General features: G+C 38.4%; 2 protein-coding genes across 8 annotated transcripts in view; one reads left to right on the top strand and one right to left on the bottom strand.

The window, feature by feature from the left end:
• Positions 1 to 2,027, bottom strand: part of LOC117035347 (uncharacterized) — a 62,894-nt gene extending 60,867 nt beyond the window's left edge. Inside the window, exon 1 of the mRNA XM_033129240.1 lies at positions 1,897 to 2,027. Coding sequence (XP_032985131.1) covers positions 1,897 to 1,999 — 103 coding nt within the window. The 5' untranslated portion in view covers positions 2,000 to 2,027. The remainder of the gene's footprint in view (positions 1 to 1,896) is intronic.
• Positions 2,028 to 2,105: 78 nt separating this feature from the next.
• Positions 2,106 to 22,546, top strand: ZNF829 (zinc finger protein 829). 7 transcript variants are annotated; one of them, XM_033128489.1, is made up of 6 exons: positions 2,112 to 2,227; positions 3,164 to 3,227; positions 8,286 to 8,412; positions 8,720 to 8,815; positions 14,846 to 14,908; positions 19,474 to 22,546. In XM_033128489.1, exons 3-6 carry the CDS (start codon positions 8,295 to 8,297, stop codon positions 20,454 to 20,456), a joined length of 1,260 nt encoding a protein of 419 aa, XP_032984380.1. In that variant the 5' UTR covers positions 2,112 to 2,227; positions 3,164 to 3,227; positions 8,286 to 8,294; the 3' UTR covers positions 20,457 to 22,546. The 7 variants fall into 7 exon arrangements, with proteins under 7 accessions (XP_032984382.1, XP_032984380.1, XP_032984377.1 ...); XM_033128486.1 differs by lacking the exon at positions 2,112 to 2,227 and adding an exon at positions 2,339 to 2,475; XM_033128488.1 differs by lacking the exon at positions 2,112 to 2,227 and adding an exon at positions 2,487 to 2,672.
• Positions 22,547 to 22,771: the final 225 nt, after the last annotated feature.

Raw genomic sequence — 22,771 nt, forward strand, 5'->3', positions numbered from 1 at the left:
CAACAAGGCTGGCATAAGTGGTGGCCAGACTTAATTTGGAACACAGCTTCAACTCATTGGCCACAAGCTTGGCACAAGTGGCAGCTGTCCTCAGCTAACATCATGATGTCCACCAGAGTTCCAAGCCTGGCACTAGTGGCAGCCAGCCTTGGTTTTTAGCACAACCTCTCCGAAGCTACTGCAGACCCACACAGCTGGCAATCAACCAAAGATCCTTCTTTCTTAAGGCTGAATCTTATTCCATTTTATGTATATACCTCATTTTCGTTATCCATTTATCTGTTGATGGATATGTTTCCATATCTTGAGTATTATGAATAATGCTGCAATGAACAGATATTAAAATGGTAAATTTCATGTTATATGTGTGTTTATCTATATTTGACCATAATTATATATGTATACCTAAATGTATATACAATGTACATATATATAAATTATTACTACTAACTTGGGGTATTTAAAATTAGAAGAAAGTAATATATCAGATAAGAATAACATAAAAATGGGTGGGTCATGTGGAGTTCAAATGTTCTAAAGTCTTATTTAAGTTTGGGTTTTGTTAAGTATGTATGTTAAAAAATGAAGGATAAGAACAGAAAACAAAGCAGTGGGGAAAGAAAGGGGGCTAACTTTAACCTGCATAAAAAAGAGGGTATCATAAATAGAAAATAAAACAAATTTATATCAGCAATTGCAATAAACATAAATGAATTAAACTCACCTATTAAAATAAGAGTCAAATGGGGTATAAGGGAAAAAAGTCCAGCAATATGCTCTTTACAAGAAACAGACCTGAAGCGTACACATAAAGGGAAAGGGTTGGAAATGAGATTCCTAAAAAATATTCACAATATCAAAATCTGAAAAGCAATATTATAAAAGAGAACTTGGACTAAAAGGCATTCACCAGGATAAACAGGCATGTTTCTTAATGTGTAAACTTGGTCCCAATTCTTCACCTCCTTCTGATAGGATTATACATTCACACTCTTTGCCACGTAATTTTGCCTTGCCTTTGGACCGTGGGTGTAATTGATGTGTACATTTAGCCATGTGGTTGCTTTGGCTAATGTAATATTAGCCTATTTGGGAGCAGGGTTTTAAGGATGTCTTGTATAATCTGTCTTGTGCTCTGGTGATCCACAATAAGAACATGTCTCAGTAACCACTGTTCTTTTAGCTTGAGCTGCAGAAACACATGTAGAGCTGATCTGAATCTATCCTGCAGCCTAGCCAGCCCTTCAGCCAAGCCCAACCTAGATAAACTGAATGCAGAAAACCTGCAAACCGGTAAGCATGAGAATAAATTCTTGCTGTTGTACACCACTGAGTTTAGGGGTGGTTTGTTAGGCAGCATTATTATCATGGCAATAGCTAACCAATACATATAACAAAAGCCATATGATGATGAGATAAAGAATCTGGAAAAGATCACCAAGGAAAACTGGAAAGCAACAGAACAGGGCCAAGTACTTCTGGGGGGAAAGGCAGCAAAGTAGACTAAGGAGTAGCCAGTGGAGAGAGAGGACTACTTGAAATCAAATACTGCAGAAATTTTTTTTCAAGCAGTTATCAGCGATGACAAATGCCACACAGAAGTCAACACAAGTAAGGCAAGACCCACTACACGTATCACAAATACCTCACCAGACCTTTTATGACAATCACACAGACAACGCCACACGTCATCACAATCACACACAACCAGAAACGTCACCATGACATAACCACATACATCACAATCACACATCCCATCACAATTACTCTATCACACTCACACAACCACACCACCATCACTCTCACACACTTCACTCCTGCCACAGTTTCTTGCTCCAACAACTCCAACCACTCTCCAAGCGGACTCCCACCAAGAACACTATGCACTGCCCTTACTCTGAACACTCCGGGCCTCCTTAGAGGCTCCGCCCGTCAGCAGCGTGCGACGGTGCATCGCCGCTCTCCTCCACGCGCCGCTCCAGGGATGCGGCAGCGTCATCTGCCGGAAACGGCCGAATGCACATCCAACGCGGTTTCTGGGAGGTTGAGTGAAGACGACTAGCAAGCAGGAAGGCCCGGGCCAGGCGCGAGGAACGCAGAACCAACCACCCCTCTGCGCCCGCCTCCCAACCCAGGTGCCGCGGCACAACAACACCTCCCAGAAAGACCCGCGGCCGGTTTCAACATCCGGCCAGAACGGAATCTGCGTTTCCTGTGGGAGGGAGGGGTAAGCCAGGTCCGCGCGCGAGGCTCAGCAGAATCGCGCTCTGCTACCGCGAGTCGCAACTTCAAGAGCCGACTAGACGCTGAGAGTTGCAGGAGTAGTCGTTTCGGCTGGGCCGGGTCAGGGCGCTGAGAGAATCGGCTGTGGGTCCCGCTCAGGACCACATTTCCCAGAGGGCCTGAGGGCCTGTCCTTCTTTTCGCAGGAGCTCGAAAGTTTCGTCATGCCTAGCGGTACCGTTAGATCAGTGAGGTGAGGGATCACGGGCCCCGGGGCAACCGGCTTAGCTGTGCAGGTTGCGATCCCGGGAGACCAGAAAGACCTAAATTGCGGAGACCGGAGGCGGGTACCGAGCTGAGTCCTCCGGCATGTGCGGGCGGAGTGACCTGAAGAGGAGAGATTGTGGGGTTGTCAGTGAGAGAGATTGTGACACTGCGACATGTGTGCAGGTTTGGGATGCCTATTATTGTGGGTTTGTGACTGTGTGTTATGGACCCTTTGGTGGTGTGTGATTGCAACACTGAAGGTGCCTGCGACTGTCAGTATAACTGTATGTTGTGTGATGAGTATGTGATTGTAACTGTTACCATGTACCTGTGTGTGTGGGGATGTGGAGTGCGTGTCCGCTTGGTTTAAGCGTATGACTGTGCCTAATGTATGTGGCATTGTGTGTACGGGTATGGGGCTCCTGTCAACTGTGCGATTGTGACTCCAGAATTCTGTCCCCAGGAGACCTTTGTGAGGTTTGGGCAGATTATAGCCCCTCGACAGCAGTGATCTGTTTTTTTCTGAGACACTGGGATTGCGCAGGATGTCCCATTCTCCTCTGATCTCCCGTTCCCTGTGTGTGGTGGGGGATGGGGCTGGGAATGACTTCTGACCTGACCAGTTTGAGCAACAAGAAAACCAGGTGTCTCACAATTACTTTTTCCTCTCCCAGTTCTACCCTTCTCCAGGTGAGGTGTGCAGAAGAAAAGGAAGGAATACATGATGAACTGCTACAGGTAATGTCCAAAGTGTGTTGGGGTTTCCCCTTCGCTTTCCTTCTTCTGAAAGTTAATGCTTAATAAAGATATGTCATTAGGTCCCTATAAACTATTAGAAAAAGGATAGTTGGGCCCAATGGCCCCCATATACCTAATGTTCACTTATTTGGAAAAGGGTTCCACTTCTGTTTGCTGAGTTTTCTTCATTTTAAATGCAGTGATTGTTGTGATTTTAAAATAAAAGTATGATTATTTTAGAGATTTCAAAAACACAAATACCAAGAAAAAATAAAATGTGACCACTCAAATAACTAGTATTAATGTTTTTATGTATTTTCATTGTTTTTCCAAAATCTAATTATACTTCATTTACCATTGTATATCCTATATTTTCACTAAAAAGTGTCATTCTCCCGTGTCATCAAATGGTCTTTGTAAATATCATTTTTCAAAGATACATGTTATTTCTTTGTATGAATGAGTTAATGGTTTATCCTTTTCAGATCAGTTGTGTCAGACTTTGAAATCTTTAAATCTTTATTTATACCCACACACATAAATACATACACATAGGTTTAAATTTGATGTCCATGATTAATAATGAGATTGAACATGATTTCATGTTTATTGATTATTAGGATTTCTTTTTTTGTGACATGCCTGTTCATAAATCTTACCTATTTTGTTCTTGATTGTCTCTTATTAATTCATAGGAGCTCTTCATATAATCTGCATAGGACTTTTATTGATTATAAGTTTCTACTATTTGGATTGTTTTATCACTTCCTTTAAGACAGTTTTATGAATAGAAGTCCTAATTTTATCATAGTCAAATTTATCAACTTTTTATGGTTGGTGCTTTTTGTATATTATTTAAGAAATCCTTCCCTGTCCCAAGGTTATGTAAATATTCTTCTGTGTTTATGCTTAAAGCTGTAAGTTTTGCCTTTCTCATTTACGTCTTTAATCCACCTGTAATTGGCTTTTGTGTATGGTATAAAGTGGGGGTCAGGGTTTTTCCCCCTTATGAATACCCAATTTTCTCAGCACTGTATATTAGAAAGTCCATTGTGTTCTCACTGCAAATATATCCATATATATATAATGCAAATATATCCAGTGTCTATATGTACACGAGCTCTTTACTTGGTTCTGTTGATCTATTTGTATATACCTGTACCAGTATCACACAGTCTTGATTGTTCTAGCTCCTCCTTTGAAAGTAATTTGGCTTTTATTCCTGTAGCTGTTTTTAAGACTTTCTCTCTGTTTTTGGTTTTCTGTAATTTTAGTATAATGTGGTTAAGTGTGCATTTAAAAAAAATTACCTGCTTGGGATCTGTAAAGGTTTTTGAATTAGTTGATAGGTTCCTTTTATTCAGGAAAATTCTCAGCCATCTTCAAAGACTGCCCCTGCTTTATTGTCTCTCTCTTCTCTCCTTCTCAGGCTCTAATTAATTAAAATACTAGGTTAGAATCTCTTATTTATTTTTTTAAATCTCTTAATCTCTTTTTGATTTTTAGAGTTGATACTTGCAGCTCAAATAAAAGCAATATTAAGCGAAAGAATCTTGCCTTGTCTCAGGAGGGGGCGGAAGGCATGGCATGTAGTTAGAGTTTTTGGATTCTTCCCCCAGCTAAATTCTAAATCCTAGTTCGAAAGAAGAGGGCTGACTCTTTCCAATGCATTCTCCTTTACCAAAGCCCAAACAGAGTTTCTGGTTCCTTTTTCCCATCAGTTTCTAATTATAATCACCATCTCTATAGTGAAGATTGTTGCCCAATATTAATAGGAATAACTCTAAGAGGTAGTATACTGTAGTAGAAAATATATTTTAAAAGGAATATGAACTTTGTTCTCAGATATTTACCTGATGTTTAATCAGGAAGTATTTGAAGCAGGAAGTATTCCCAGTAAAATCTGAAAAAAGACAAGTATATATACCATCACCAATGTTGTTTAACATTGTTCTGTAGGTATTAACTAAAGCACTTAAACAAGAGAAAACAATTAGGTTAAAAATTAGAAAAGAGGATATAAGATTATCATTTTTTGCAGATGATATGACTACGTACCTGGAAAATTAAATCAATTTATAACTAGCACGTTAAAATAGGCAGAAATCCATAGGGAGCAAGCAAAAGAAATTATTTTCCCCATAATTTCCACTCTCAGCTCTTTGTGGTCTCATTTTTTTGTTGTCCTAGATAAACTTATGCAGTCCCCATAATTGTTTAGATCACTCATGGGTAGCCTTTGGTTGATTTCAGTAACAACATCAGTCTCATTTTACTACCAATTACAACCTCTGGTTGAATGTAATAATTGCAAGTTTCGTTTTAAGCCTTTTCTCTGAGCTCAGGCTTGCTCTAAGCTAGAAGCTTGCAATGTGAAAAGAGGGATGCATTAAGCTTCTTTGTTTCCTGAACGTGAAATTCTCTTTTTCCTGCCGAGTAGGCAGTTTCTGGCTCCTATGAGATGGCCAGAGGGATAGGGAAGAGGAGGTAAGAAGAAAAGATTCAACTGCTACTGTTGTTTTGCTCTTGGTCTCTCTTGCTTTTACAGATGTTCAACGCTGACTCATTTTCTTATAGGGTGCTTTTGTGGGACTCAAAGTCCCTGCTATAAACCTCTAATTGCACTTCCCTATGAAGTGGGCAGCACATCTCCTTGAAATGGCTACTGAGAATACCTGTGTTACACTTGGGTATTCTGTGTTCTACTCCTTTGTTGGGGTCACATTGTCCCTCCACTGGGTCCAAGAAGGGAAATAGGTACCAGTCTCTGATGCCCTCTCAACTCCAGGGAACACAGTAAGAATTCTCCTAAACAATCTCACCATTCCACTTGGACCCAGAAATCTAAAAAGTGCCCTTTTGGTTGGCTTAAGATGAAGAAGACGTAACCTAATTTCTCCTGTAGGATGGAAATGTATATCATTTTTCAAACAACTAGTTCTTGGACACTAACTGGATGTCCTACAATTTAATTCAATTATGACTAACTACACAGAGTTAGCACCCCACAGGTTAAAGGGCTCATTCTCACAAAATTGTCCTATTTCAGACACCAGCCTCAAGTTTCAGGTGCTCCTAAGGTACTGTATTTCTGTCCAGTAGACCACAAGTTCAGGCATTCCCATGATCCCCACTCAAGTTCAATAATTTATTAGAACTATGTACAGTCACAGTCTAATGTAAAAATATATTTAAAACCACAGTTTTGTTATAAATGGTACAACTCAGGAACAGCAAAACGGAAGAGGTGCATAGCGCAAGGTATAGGGAAAAGGACCACATCTGGAAAGGATCTTAAGGATTTTGCCTAATAAAATGTCTGAAATGAGATGTTTTTCAGTAATATTTGTATTGTGGAAAATTCTACCACTAGTAAAATTATAAAGGTTAAAGAATTTATGTTAATAGGGAATAATTTTTATAACAGTCATAAGAGATCTTCAATTTTCAAGAAATTCAAATTATGTTCTTGTCTAAGATAGTGATATTTTAATTACTGTTTAACCAATTTTGCATTTAAAAATTCAAGAAATGTTCCAAGACTTAGTGAAAAATGACAGGGATTTGTCCCAGTACGCAATCTCACTCCCCTCAAGTGGCTACCCTCAATTCTTTGCTGTTTCTCTTGGCATTTTTCCTATATTTCTAATAAATATTCCCATATTGCTATCTTTTTAAAGACATTTCCTAATGACTTCCTTGAGCTAAATATGGATTGAGATTTCCCACACCAAATTCCTCATTTTCTGTCCCTGCAAGAGTTATATTACAATTTTTCTTTAAATCATTGATATTGATGTGATTAGGATCTTGCATATATTGTTAATCTGAGCCAACTAGTATACTAGACTCTATTTAGTACAATTCTATTTAGTACAATTTTTATTTTTCTGAGGGTAAATTACTTTGTTTTTTTCATTTGCCTGGTTCCATATATATGTGTTGCTATTTTTTTTTTTTAAACCAAATCCACCAACATTGCTGTTGGTTGCCTATTAATAGTATTTTCCATGTGATGAAACATATTAGCTCTTTAGTTTTCCTTGGAGACCTCTTTCCCATAGTTCTCTGTCCTTCTGTTCCTAGATGTTGCTCTCTAGGTCTGCTGCCAGATATTGTCCTGGGACTTACCTTTTATAATTGTACTGGGACTTTGTTCACCATTCTCATGTTAGTTTTCTAGTTTCTGAATATAATACCTTTTCTTGCTTAATTTACTCACTAGTTTTGATGGAACACGTAGGCCAGTAGCTTCCTAAGAAAAGCTACATCGAGGATTGTCTTTTTTTTTTTTCTTAATTGGGGAATAGTGTATTTCTCCAGGGCCCATCAACTCCAAGTTGTTGTCCTTCAGTCTAGTTGTGGAGGGCACAGCTCACTGGCCCATGTGGGAATTGAACCGGCAACCCTGTTGTTCAGAGCTCACGCTCTCACCAACTGAGCCATCCGGCTGCCCCAAGGATTGTCTTAACTTAATCTTCATACTAGCTTGGTATTTAATCTGGCTTGGTATGTACTCTTCGCAGTAGCTTTGATTGGGCATAGAATTCTAGGCTAGAATTCATATTCCTTGGTAGTAGTAAAGGAATCACTTTGTATTCTTATTTCAATGGTGCTGTTGAGAAGTCCATTGCCATTCTGATTCCTGAAAATGTTTATGTGAGCCATATTTTCCTCCTGAAAGCTTTCAGAGAATTCTGTTTTCTCCAGACACTCTGAAATTCTGCTGCAAAATGTATCGTAAGATTTTTTTTTTTTTAAAGTCCATCATATTTTTCCCTCTTTTGGGGCTTAAAGGGAAAATGGGAAGGGTGAAGGAACTCACATTTATTCAGACTTTACGACCAGGCATTGAGCTGCATGCTTGCTATTTCATCTCATTGGAAAAGTCCACTCTACTTGCACATTCCTAGATAAAAATATTCTGATATAATAGGGTTCCAGTCCCTGCAATTTGCTTAATAATCTTTGTCCTTTTCCGTAGAGCCCTCTGTCACCATCCCTATTACCATTTTTTTCTTCTCTCCTTCCACTGTGAAAGCATGTTTGTTGTTTCAGGGGTCAGTGATGTTCAGGGATGTATCTATAAACTTCTCTCAGGAGGAATGGGAATGCCTGGACTCTGGTCAGATGAATTTATACAAAGAAGTGATGTTGGAGAATTTCAGCAACCTGGTTTCAGTGGGTAAGGATAACTGTCCCCCAAAATTCAGAGTCTGCCCTCAGGAATATCTTCTTTCTCCATTGTAAAGTATTTTGTTTCAAATAACCAGATAAATTTCTACTCCCTGTTCCCCCAAGGAATGGTTTGAGTTGGAATGAAATGGAAGAATTGGAAATGGGCAGCTTCAATGGGCTGGAGCGGAAGTTTCATCTTCATCTTGCCCTGGTCCTTCCTATAGTGGCATATCTTTCTTGATCACCAAGGGACTGGATCTGATTTCTAGGGCACCCACACCATAACCATGTCCCATTTCTTTTCTTGTAATCAGGTCTTTCCAGTTCTAAGCCAGCTGTGATCTCCTTATTGGAACAAGGAAAAGAGCCCTGGATGGTTGAAACAGAAATGAAAAGAGGCCTTTGTTCGGGTAAGTGATAATTGATATGGCAATGACTTTGTCCAAAATTAGGTTGTTTGTGTTTTTATTATTTAGTTTTATGTTATTTATATAACCTAGATACAAGTCTGTAATCAGCTATGTGATTTGAAAATATTATCTCCCATTTATTGAGTTGTGTTTTCACCCTCTTGATTTTCTCCTTTAATAAAAGCACAAAACTTTTTAATTTTGATAAAATCGAAAAAAGTTTATTTTTTCTTCGGTTATTTGTGCTTTTGGTATGAATCCCTTAAGAGCCTTCATAATTAAATTTATATTCTCTGAAAATAGAAAAATATTTCACACCCTATTGATAGGTAAAAGATTATGTCAGTTATATCTCAAAAAATAAAGTTATAAGAACACTGCCCTCCCCTTCGTAAATTTTTTTCTCAGTTGTACACACAAAGAGAGCTTTCAACTTTAGTTCTTTAATTTAGCCATGAGACAGAATTGTCCAGGGTCTTTTTTCCTTTCCAGGAGACACAAGGTATTACAAACAAACAGACACACATGAAAGATAATAATACAGATTATCTGTTGTCTTACTTACAGAGAATGAATCCCCAGATAACTGGAACAGATTTCCATCATCCCTACAGAAATCATGATAAAATCAGATTCCTAATCACTATAATGTACCAGCCTTGTACAAACCAGAACCAAAATTAGACTTGGCCCCAAAACAAAACCCAAAACACATTGGGGAGGGGATGGTTGAGAGAAACAGTGAATGAAAGTAGAATTTTTTTATTGCTGCTTGGGATTTACTGAAGACAGGATTTAAGAAGACATGCGGGGGCTTTGATAGCCTACAAGGTACTTCTCAAGTCACACACTTTATTGACTCCTGCAGGTGAGTCCATTTGAACATCTCAGTGAGACCTTCAAATTTGTCAGAATACAACATTTAAACTTTTCAAGTGTATAACGTTTAAAAGTTAATCATGACTTTTATAAATAAATGCTAAGCATATTTGAAAGATTTATTTAGTTTATTAATGAGAGAACCAGTGGAATGGTACAGCTGGTTCAAATTATCTTGGAGAGATTGAGTTTCCATTGTCCTGGAGAGAAAGAATGCAGGAATCACATCACTAAGTTGGATATAAAAACTAGTTAGTCTTAGAGGATAAAACCGTAACCTTCAGGTTATCTTTTCCACAAGACAAATCATTTGCAACCTATCAATCTTTTTCAATTTATCATCTAACTTGAACAGATCTTCGGCCCTAATGAGTAGTAAATATTAAGTGAAACAAAGATACATTTCCATAGAGAATTAAATAATCCTCAAATGGACCTATTAGATAATACACTGGTATGACATTGAAAAGACATGCAGTATTTACCCTTTTGCGTGATTTTCAATTTTAGATAATTCAGTGTTTTTACCCACACTCATCATGACCCACCTTTCTACTTTCCCATGTCTAATAAGTGAAAAGTGATATTTTATTGCTTTCATTTGCATTTCTGATTATTAATAGGTATGAACATCTATTAGGTCTGTTAACTCTGTTGTAATCTTTATCAGTATTTTTATTGGGGTCCCTAACATCTTTCTGTTAATTTGCAAGTACCTTCTAGTCTACTGAGCATTAAATTTATGGTGTCCTTCATTTGACAGAAATCCTTAATTTTGATGTATTTTCAATTCATAGTTTTACTTATGGTTTGTACTTGTGGAGTTTTAAGTAAGTTATCTTTCCTTGCCTATTTTTCACAAAGGTTTTCTTGTATGTTTCATTTTAAAATTATACTTTTACCTTTTACATTATATATTTAATCTATTTGGACTAATCCATTAATGTGATGTTAAGCCAGAATCCAGGATTTTTTCCCCCATAAATTGAATCATTTTCCCCCCTACCATCCATTAAAGAATTGAGCTTTCTTCATTTATTTCTGGTGCCATCTTTATTGGATAATAAATTCTCAAATACAAGTCTGTCTCAGTGCTTTATTTGCTTCCTTTAGTATAATGCCAGTACTAGAGTGTCTATTTCTATGGCTTGTATTTTTTAATATCTGAAAGAGCAAGCCCTCCTTTACTCTTGTTTTTCATATCTAACGTTTACTTAGCATTTGATGTACTTTTGTTTTTCCATATAAAATTTTAGAATAAATTCGAGCCATTAAAAAATATCTAACTAGAGTTTTGATCAGATTACTTTGAATTGATAGATTAATCTGGATAGAATTGACGTCTTTGTAATCTTAAATTGTCCCTTCTAGAATCATGGAATATTTCTTGATGCATTCAGTTTTATTTTAATGTCCTTTATTCAAGTTAATTTATTACTAAATACTATTAATAAAATAGTAATTTTTTAAATTCTTTGTTGAGTTACTTTCTAGATTTTTAATAGATTTTGTTGTTATTGTGAGCATCTATAATTTTCTAGTTGGTATTGTTGGTGCAGAGTTTTCAACTTTTTTTTAATATATAAAAAGGAGTTTAATTTTACTAGTTATCGGGGAAATGCACATTAAAACTGCAATGGGGTACCATTATGACACCCGTAACATGGACAAAAATTTAAGTCTGACGTTAGTAAGAACAGGTAAGAATATGTAGCAATATGCACCCTCATAAGCTGTTGGCAGGGTGTAAATTTGTACAACCACTTTTTGGGTCTTTTTTCTTTTCCTTTTTAAAAATTTTATTGTGATAAGAACATTTAACATGAGCTCTACCTTCTTACCAGATTTTTAAGTGTATAATACAGTATTGTTAACTGTAGGCCCACTGTTGTATAGCAGATCTTTAGAATTTATTCAGCTTGAGTAACTGGAGCTTTATACTTATTGATTAGCAGCTGCCTGCTTCCCCTTCACCCCAGCCTCTGGCAACCATCATTCTACTCTTTGCTTCTGAGTTTTACTCTTTTAGACACCTCATATAAGTAAAATCATGCAGTGTTTGTTCTTCTCTGACTGCTTTATTTCACTTAGCATAATGTCATCAAGTTTCTTTCACGTCACATATTGCAGGATTTCCTTCTTTTTTAAGGCAAAATAATATTCCATTGTGTGTATATATATATATATATATATACACACACACACACACTATGTTTTCTTTATCCATTCATCCAGCTATAGGTTTAGGTTTTCACATCTTGGCTATTATGCGTAGTGTGCAATGAATACAGAAGTGCCAATATCTGTTCAAGATCCTGGTTTCAATTCTTTTAGATACATAAATACCCAGAAATGGGATTGATGTATCAATCATACACTGGTTCTACTTTTAAATTTTTGAGGAACTTTCATACTTTTTCTGTAGTGGCTGCACCGTTTTGCATTCTTGTCAAATAGTGTATAAGGATTCCAATTTCTCAGCATCCTCATCAATACTTGCAGTTTTCTTCTTCTTTTTTTTTTATAATAGCCATCCTAACAGTGATATGTGATAACCATTATGGTTTTGATTTGCGTTTCTCTAGTGATTAGTGAAATTGGGCATCTTTTCATATATCTCTTGGTCATTTATGTGTCTTTTTTGGAGAAATGTCTATTCAAGTCCTTAGCCCATTTTTTTAATTGGGATGTTAGTTTTCTTCCTTATATATTTTAGATACTAACCCCCTATCAGACACAGGTATCCCCCACTTTTTAAAAGTTCGCATTATGCCACTTCACTTTTACAAAAGACCTACATTACTCCCTGTATTCACTCACTGAAATAAATCTGAAGAAGATTTTTGCTTTTTTTAAAAATGACAGAATATGAGGATTGCACTCAGCATTTGTTTTGCAGCAAGGCAGTGTGCACACCCGCAGCAAGAATGGCGCCGCCAAACTCCTTCCCGTGAACTACACTCAGCATCTCAGTGTCACATCGCCATAGCATGGAACTGTGTATGTCTGAGCATCTGTGCTTTATCTTCATTTATTTTGTGTATCCATTAGCAAGATGTGTCCTAAGGTAGAAAAGACTAGGAGAACTGGTAAGCGTCTTATGCTTCGTGTAAAACTGGACGTAATTAAGAGTTGTGGTGAATGAAATAAAGACATTGTGCATGCATTGAATTTTGAATCTGGGAACACAAAAATGTTTTTACATACATTAATGGTAATTGCTTCTTTGCTTACGAAAGGTTTCATAGGAATACTGTACTTTTGGATAGTGGGGCAACCTGTATATGGTTGGCATGTATTTTCTCCCATTCCGTAGGTTGCCTTTTCACTCTTGTGCAGCAGCTTTCACTCTTGTTTTCCTTTGCTGTGCAGAAGCTTTAAAATTTGATGTAGATCCGTTTGTCTGGTTTTTTGTTGTTGCTTGTGCTCTGATGTCGTACCAGTCTCTGTCCCTTCCCTTTCTCCCCTCCTTTGTTCTCTCAGATATACCCACCTTCAGACGTTTCAATTCAAGGATCTCTCACATGTGTTTGTGTGTTGAGCAGTAAATCCTTTGTTATATTATAGTGGTCCAACTAGTTTTAACTTCAAGGGGAGAGACCATGCAGCTGACATCACTGTTGAGAATTTTTATCTTGAAAGGGTGTTGAATTTTATCACATGCTTTTGCTGCATCTATTGAGATTATTGTATAATTTTTATCCTTCATTCTATTAGTGTGGTGTAGTGTATCACATTAATTGATTTTCGTATATCCAACTATCTTTGCAACCCAGGAATAAATTCCACTTGGTTGTGGTGTATGAGCCTTTCAATGTGCTGTTGAATTCAATTTACTCATATTTGTTCAGAATTTTTGCATCTATATTCATCAGAAATTTTGGCCTGTAATTTTTTTTGGATGGTGTCTTTGTCTGACTTTGGCATGAGAATAATGCTGGCTTTGTAAATTGATTTGGATGTGTTCCCTTTTAAACTTTTTGGAAGATTTTCAGAAGGATTGGTATCATTAATTAAATGTTCGGCGGATTTCACTGGTGAGCCATCTGGTCCCGGGCTTTTCCTAGTTGGGAGGTTTTTGGTTACTGATTCAATCTCCTTGTTATAGGTCTATTCAGTCTTTCTATTTCTTCTTGATTCAGTCTTGGTAGGTGTATGTGTCTATGAATTCATCAGTTTCTTCCAGGTTATTCAGTTTCTTGGTGTATAATCATAGTAGTGTCTTATGATCCTTTTTATTTCTGTGACTTCAGTTATGTCTCCTCTTTCATTTCTCATTTTATTTATTTGAGTCTTTTTTTAGTGTATCTAAAAGTTTGTCAATTTTATTTATCTTTTCAATAAACCAACTATTTTGTTGATCTTTTCTATTGTTTTAATAATCTCTATTTCATTTGTATCAGATCTAATCTTTATTTCCTTCCTTCTTCTAACTTGGTGTTTAGTTTGTTCCTTGAGGTTTAAAGTTAGGTAGATTGTGTATTTATCATCATTTTTCTTTTTTAATGTAGGAACTATAAACTTCCCTCTTTGTACTGCATTTTATGCATTTCAATTTTAATATGTTGTGCTTTTGTTTATCTCAAAATATTTTCTAATTTTTCTATTTCTTTGACCCATTGATTTTTCAAAACTGTAGTTTAATTTCCACATATTTGTGAATTTTAAAATTTTCCTTCTGCTATTGATTTATAGTTTCATTCCCTCGGGGTCAGAAAAGATACTTAGTATTCTTAAATATCTTAAGACTTGTTTTGTGACCTAACATATGATCAATCCTGGAGAAATATCCATGTGTGCTTGATAAAAATATAATCTCAGCTTCTGGTCAGGATGGCGGAGTAGGAAAACACTGTGCTCACCTCCTCTAATGACCACATCAGAATTACAGTGAAACTACAGAACAGCCATCATTGAGAATCACTTGAAGATGGGAGCTGGAGCTTTGCACCTGCTACCTCTTCTCTGGGCTGGGGGAGGGTATGTGGTGAGTGTTTGCATGCTAATTCAAATCACCTTTGTTCTCAGTAGCTCCAAGTTGTCTAGTTAATGTACTGGGTCCATCAGCACTCTGAGACAGAAGCCAATACCTTGCGCAATTTCCAGAAAAGTTGGAACATTTGATAAACAGTCCATTTTTTCCTTCCCTAGGAAGAAGCTGGGAGCTGGGGCTTTTTCCCACTTGCTCTGCATTAAACTGGGGGAGGAGCTCTGGTGAGTGCCTGAATGCTAGTTCAAATTGCTCCCTTGCTCTCTGTAGCCCCCAGGGGCCTATCATATGCCAGGTCCCGTCCACGCTCTGAGATAGGTGAGATAGAAGCCAGTCCCTCAGGTAGTTCCCAGAGAAGTTAGAACGTTGGATGCATAGTCCAACTCTGTTATACTCAGGGAGATGGTGGGAGCTGGAGTTTTCACCTGCTCATTCTGTACTAGGTCAGGAGGCCTAGTTTGTGTACTAGTTCAGACCACCCTCTTGATTCTCAGTAACCCCCAGGTATCTAGATATGCTGGGTCCCATCAGTGCTCTGAGGCAGATGAGACAGAAGCCAGACTCTTAGGCAACTCCCAGAGAAGCTAGAATGTTTGACATATTGTCCACTCTTCTTTTTCAGGGAGAAGGTAGGAGCTGAAGTTGTTTTCTGGTTTGCTCTGTATTGAGCAGGGAGAGGAGCTGTGGTGAATGCCCACATGCTAGTTCAAACCAGTGCCTTTGTTCTCTGTAGTCCCCAGGTTTCATCAGTGCTCCAACATGGTCTAGACAGAATCCAGTCCCTTGGGCAGCACTCAGAAAAGTTGGGACATTGGATATGCAGTCCAATTCTTTCCATCCTCAAGGAGAAGCTGGAAGTTTCTTACCAGTTTTCGTATGGCTGGTTTCACACTTTCCCAGGATGCAGGAATCTCTCAACTAGTTTCTAGATTTCTCACAAAGGGAATTGATCCACGTAATGCTGTTGAATTGGTGTGTCCATTGGAAGGAAGGAGAGTCTAGGGCTTCCTATTTCACCATCTTGCTGATGTTACTCGAAATACCATAAAGTTTTTAAGTTGATCTTGTATCCACAACTTTACTAAACTGATAGATTTTTATTCTCTTGATTCTTCTAATCAGATTATCGTATCATCTGTATGTTACTATATTTACCTCTTTCCTTCCAATCTTCATACTTATTTCTTTGCTAATAATGATAGGCAGGACTGTCTGGTAACACTGGTAGTGGCCATCCATTTCTTTTCTTCATTTATAGGGAGCATATGTAAAGTTTCTTCACTTAAGTGTAATGTTTGCCATAGTTCTGTTAACTTTTACTAAGTTAGATGTTACCTTGCCATGCTGGTTTGCTACGAGTTATCATAAATAGTTGTTGGCCACATCCTACAACTTTGCTCGATCTGTCAAGATGATCATGGCAGTTTGTGGTCTTATTTCACAACAGTTAAACCCTCTGGTGGGTGGCCATATTGGCCTGTGAGTTCATGTTCCCATGAGGGTATCAGCCACCTTGTCAGTGTGCCTGGGGAAGAGCCAAGAGCCAGACTCAGCTCTGTACCCCTCTGGGTGGATTTAAGAAATGGGAGTAGATGAGCTCAGGATGATGAGCCCTAAAATGTAAAGGTTCATTGCTGATAACTTTGCTACTGCTCCATCAGGCAGCTCTGCTCATGAGGGTTTCATTTTTCAACATTTACAAAGCAGCAGCAGCCACAGGAAGAGTATGCCTCCCATTTTTATAATCCACTGGCTTTTTAATAGTTGAGGAGGTTTTAATAGTTTTAATACTTAAGGAGGTAGAGGAGCAGATGCCTGAGAGCAGATGGTCAGCTATGTTCTCCTGTCCAGCAGGGCTTTTTCTTTGCTATTGGGTTATCATACTGACTCAGCAGCCTGGGCTGTTACCAACAATTTCTGTAGTAAATGCACAGGCCACGGTGATCCCATGGCAGTTCAGGGAAAGGGTAAATGAGAACTCAAAATCTTTGTTTCCAGGCTTCCTTCTCCCTTCCTCCTGTTACCATCTATTAAGGCAAGTAACCTCCATCCTCAAACGTACAAGTTTGCAGCAATCTTCAGTCTCCCCGGGATTTTCCACAGTTTGTGTCAGTCCCACAAAACCAAATTTTCTAATTTCTCCAGGGTCAATTGGGAAAGGAGGTCAGAAATTTGTACACATTCAGGATCTAGGCAGGAGCCGTTGATATTTTTTTTTAATATATATTTTTTCATTATTATGTTTTCAACTTCTAAGAACTTTATGTGTGTGTGTATTTTCTTAGTGTTCCTTTATTCAGCATCTTATCCCTATTTAATAGATACCAGATCTTCCGTTACCTACCTCTCTGAGGTTATTCATTCCATTTTCCCCCCCTCTGTTCTTTGCATCGATTGTTTCCTCGCAGAAACCAAAAGCCATAAGACCTCTTTTGGGTTATTTTTCATGTTAAACTTTCCTCAAATGTCTAATAAACCATGGCTTACTGCCCATTTTAAGTATGAAATACTAAAAAGTTGATTGGAACATCTTTTTAGACGTGTGGTGGGAGTGGGTCTTGTTTATTTTGGGATGATCTGGATGGGTTTATTTACTTAGGATTTCCCACTTTTAGTAACTATTGGTCTTTTCTCTTGTGCATGAAGAGACCTTCACTCTCCCTCCTGGTGAGGGAGTTATGAGCCTATTACCAGTGTTCTGAGGGTTAAATTGGGATAAAACAGCAGAGTCTCATCATTTCAGTATTGCAGGCTGACATGAATTCTCTGACACCAACTGGGTGTCTTATACTTCAATTCAATTCTGACACTAACTACCTGGATTTAACATCAGATTCCACAAGTTAAAGGGCAAGGTACCCAATCAGACTGCCCTTACTTAGTTCAGACACCAGTTGCAACTGGGGTCTCACACTTCCCACACTTCTGCCTGGCCAACTGTCAATATTCAGGGCTTCTCGCCCCCTCACCCCTCGTCCAGTTTGAGAATTCATTAGAACAACTCAGAACTCATGAAAAGTATTATACTTATGATAACCATTTTATATAAAGGATACAATGAACAGCTACTTCAAGAGGTACCAAGGTCTAGGAGAGTTGCATTACCGGAGATTCTGTCACCATGAAGTCAGAGTGTGCCACCCTACTAGTGCATAGATATGTTCACCAACCAGGAAGCTTCCCCCCAATCCTTGCCCTGAGTTTTTATTGGGGTTTTATTATGTAGGCATGAGTGGCCAGCCCCTCCTTTGAAACTGAAGGCCCACTCTGAATCATCTCATTAGCATGAACTCAGGTGTGAGCAAAAGAAACTTGTTGTAAATAACAAAAAACACTACTATCAGGAAATTCCAATGATTTGTGAATTCCTATGCCAGGAATGAGGAACAAAGACCAAATATATTCTTTATTATATCACAAGTATTTATGTTTTCTGTTAATGCTTTGTTCTCAGTTCAGTACCCAGGCCCACAGCTACACCTGATGTTCCTGACTCCAGATTCACTCTGGTTCTATTTTTCTAGATTTCCAGTTTTCTTTAAGAATGGAGAAGTATAATCCTTTTGTGTGGGATGGGAAGGGGATCTTAGTGGTCTCACTACTGATACAATATTTGGACTCATCCTTCAGGTTTCAGCATTTTTTTGTGCACCACACTATTAAAAGTGCCTGATGCCTCCAGTTCTTGTATATTTGTGGGATCTGTACCGTGAATCAGTGCTGTGGAGTTCACTTACTGTAGCTCAGTTTGACTTTCTCTTTTATTGCTACTGTCTGTTTTCCATTATCCTTTGTCCTAATGGAATTTTTCTTTCCCCTTGTTAAGCTTTTACTGTAATTTTCCTGTGGATTCACGAATTGGCTCTTTTTAAAGTACAGTTGACACTCATTACTCGGATTCTATAATTACAGATTCACCTACTTATTAGATTCATTTGTAAACCCAAAGTCAATACTTGAAGTTCTTTCATGTTCATTGTGGATATACGCAGAATGGCAACCAAAAAAAAAAAAAAATGTTGACATGGCGTTCCTCTCTTCTTCTCACAGAGTATGTTTCATTCTTACTCTCTTCTTTCTTACTCAGGCTGCCTTCCTTCTTAGCCACTGCCATAACTTAAGGATTTCATTTCTTACTCTACAAAAGTCAGCATCACAGAATTCTAAGGCAAACTATTTTCAGTGAATCCCCAACATATCTGACTCTAGCTGCAGAAGAAATGTACTGTTTACCATTGACAGTTTCATTCGGCACCTTAGACTTGCTGCAGGCTGTCCTCTGATGTGAATTTGCCAGGAACATAACATACCCTTTGCATAGAGTCTGTGACCACCCTCCCCCAATTTATACATTTCAACACAATTATTTCTCTCTAGTCCTTTGATATAGGTCTGACAATAATCCACAAACTACAAAACATACATAATACCATGCTCTGAGTATGTTTATAAACATGTATAGATGTATATGATTCGAATCACTGTGTAATATGGAGGATAGCCCTGAACAGATATAGTTACTGAAGTTTCAAGTGATTCTGATCCACACCAGTATTTCATGATTATTGAGGTCATCTAGTTCCCTAATCATCCTCTTCAACTTTCTCTATCACCTCTCCTTAATGTCTGTGCTTATCAGTTTTACAAATTGCTTAGTCATATTTGATAAGTGTCCAAGCATTTACTCTCTCAGATATTATTTGCAGCTTAATTTTCCCATTTCTTTTTTAGAAGTTTAACCTCTCCCAGAATAGTAAAAATAAATATGTGCCTTTTTATTTTCGTTCAGATCTGGAATCAATGTGTGAGACCAAGATACTATCTCTAAAGAAGAGACATTTTAGTCAAGTAATATTTATCCATGAAGAAGACATGCCCACTTTTATTCAGTCCACGTTTCTTACTCCACATCAAAAAACTATTAATGAAGAGAAACCCTGTGAATATAAAATATGTGGAAAGACCTTTAATCAGAACTCACAATTTATTCAACATCAGAGAAGTCATTCTGCTGAAAAACTCTATGAATGTAAGGAATGTGGGAAATCCTTTAGTCGTGGCTCACTTGTTACTCGACATCAGAGGATTCACACTGGTGAAAAACCCTATGAATGTAAGGAATGCGGCAAGGCTTTTAGTTGTAGCTCATATTTTTCTCAACATCAGAGGATTCACACTGGTGAGAAACCCTATGAATGTAAGGAATGTGGAAAAGCCTTTAATTATTGTTCAAACCTTAATGATCATCAAAGAATTCACACTGGTGAGAAACCCTACAAATGTAAAGTATGTGGAAAAGCCTTTACTAAGAGTTCACAACTTTTTCCACATCTGAGAATTCATACCGGTGAGAAACCTTATGAATGTAAGGAATGTGGGAAAACCTTTACTCAACATTCAAGACTTATTCAACATCAGAGAATGCATACTGGTGAGAAACCTTATGAATGTAAGGAATGTGGGAAAGCCTTTAGTAGTACCTCAACACTTACTAATCATCACAGAATTCATGCTGGCAAGAAACTCTATAAATGTAAAGAATGTGGAAAAGCCTTTATTCAGAGCTCAGAACTTATTCAACACCAGCGAATCCATACAGATGAAAAACCATATGAATGTACTGAATGTGGGAAGGCCTTTAATAAAGGCTCAAACCTTACTAGACATCAAAGAATTCATACTGGTGAGAAACCCTATGACTGTAAGGAATGTGGAAAGGCCTTTGGTAGTCGTTCTGACCTCATTCGCCATGAAGGAATTCATACTGGGTGAATGATGAGCCCTTTTGATAATCTTTATAATAACATTTTTAAAAACAAGTAATTTTTTAAAAAGCCCAGATAATGCATGATCAGAAGTTCTCCTGTATTGTAGTTTTCTAGGGCTCCTGTAATAAAGTACCAAGTGTGACAAAACTGGGTGACTTAAAACGACAAAAGTTTATTCTCAGTTTTGAGAAAGAGAAAGCCCACCTTGTCCCACCTCCCAGGGGGAATGGGGGTGGGTTTGAGAAGCACTGGTGAAATTTACAGTCCAGTGGCACAGTTTCACCAAAAGACTGAGACCTAATCATAGGACTATAAAATGCTTCCCTTCCCCTACACCTTACCACCACATCACTAAAGGCCTATTTACCAGTGTTACTTTTACCTAGTACACCATGCCCAGCTTTCAACAAAAAATTAGAAGGCATACAAAAAGGCAAAGAACACAATTTGAAGAAGCGTAGTAAGCATCAGAACCATACTCAGACATGTCAATAATGTTGGAATTATAAGACTGGGAATTTAAAACTGATTAATATGCTAAGAGCAGTAATAGGAAAAGTATAGCATATGCAAGAAAAATGGGATGTAAGCAGAGGGATGCAAGTTCTCAGGAAGAATCAAAGGCAATACTAAAGATCAAAAATATTTTAACAAAAATGAAGTATGCCTTGGATGGACTCATTAGTAACTGGACTTGGCTGGGGAAAGAATTGCTGAGCTTGATGATATGTCAATAAAAACTTCCAAAAACTGTAAATTGAAAAGAAAAAAAAAACATTTAATAACAGTACAGAATATCCAAGAACTATGGGATTCCCGAGTGATTCCCACATGACTGTCTCTTGATTCCAATGTGGTCATCACATGATTTTCTCGTGGCTGCCATGTGATTCCCGAGTGACTGCCAAGTCATGGTACCAGTGTGACCACTAGGTGATTCTGTGTGACTTCCCATGTGAGCGATGTGTGATTTTCAGGGGACAGTCGTGATTTTTGGTGCCCCTGCCACAAAGCAAGTTCCTGAAGAAGCACGGATTACACCTCAAAGCACCAATATGGCAGCTGCCAGTGCTGCTGGTCAAGCAAGTTCACTCCAAATAGAAGCGACCTCAGGCCCAGAATTTTGAGCAGTGTGGCAGCCGCTGCCACTAGAGTAAAGCAAGTTTATTTAGAACGCACGTCAGCTACACCCCGAATGGCCAATATGTCAGCCACAGGTGCCCTAAAGCAAGTTTTCTCAGAACAGACCTAGCCTACCACCACTAAGTGACAAAATGGCAGTAGGTGGTGCTGCTTCCATAATGCAAGTTTTCTCAGAACTGACCTGGATTCACCCTGGAAGTGGGAGCAGTGTGACAGCCATTGCCACTGCTGTAAAGCAAGTTCCCTTAGAACAGAAGTGGCCTGTACCTGAAGCACCAGTATCGTGGCCATCGGTGAAGCCAAGAATTATGACACCTGCCCTTCCCATGGCTGAGATTTCTTCACTCACACAGCCACTGGGTTCCCCACCTCTGTCCCCCACCAATACACACGTGGGCAGGAGGGAGTGAGGCCAGACTAGTATGTAACATCCCACCACCTTAAAAATGGAGAGATTCAGCATGTCCCACTCCTTGAACCACTGAATGGGCATCAGGTATTGGGGGAAATTGGCTGCCTCCACTTCACCTTCTGATTCTGCACCCAGATTGTCTTTGTCCTCACAGTTGACCTTGAGACTCCCACCCCAGGCACTTGTGCAAAGGCCTCAGGTAAGACGAGGACAAACCATTCCAATTTAGGTCACCACAACAGGTAATGGGCATTGGCTGCGGAATGAGGTTCTCCAGGTCTGGCTGAGCCAATGGTAGCAGATAGGACACAGAAATGTGTCAGTGTGACCCGGGGGCAGAAGGAACTACAATTTGCAGAAGCCTCTGGGAGATTTCGCCCAATGGGGTGGGTTTGGAGCAGAGGGAGGGGGCATACTGCAACCAGAACACTCAGGCTCTCTAAGCCCAGTCCTTCAGCTCCAGCACTGTAGGCTTTAAATGATACAGAGAATTACAATAATTAACAGCAACAGCACAAAGGCGTGAGTGGTACTAAGGTCCCTGCTTTTTAGAAATGGTGAAAGTCCTAATTCACACTTTAATAACTCAAAAATTTGTAACGTTAACATAAGTGACATTTTTATAAAAAATTGTTTTCAAAGAAAAAATCAATAGCATTTTCCTGCATCTTTTTGTGTAGGGAGAAAACTTTTAAATGTTCGGTTTAATAAAAAAATAGCTGGGATTTCTGGTCAAGATGGCAGAGTAGGTAAATGCTGTGCTC

The sequence above is a fragment of the Rhinolophus ferrumequinum genome, chromosome 15 (assembly GCF_004115265.2).
Source record: "Rhinolophus ferrumequinum isolate MPI-CBG mRhiFer1 chromosome 15, mRhiFer1_v1.p, whole genome shotgun sequence".
Taxonomy (NCBI): domain Eukaryota; kingdom Metazoa; phylum Chordata; class Mammalia; order Chiroptera; family Rhinolophidae; genus Rhinolophus; species Rhinolophus ferrumequinum.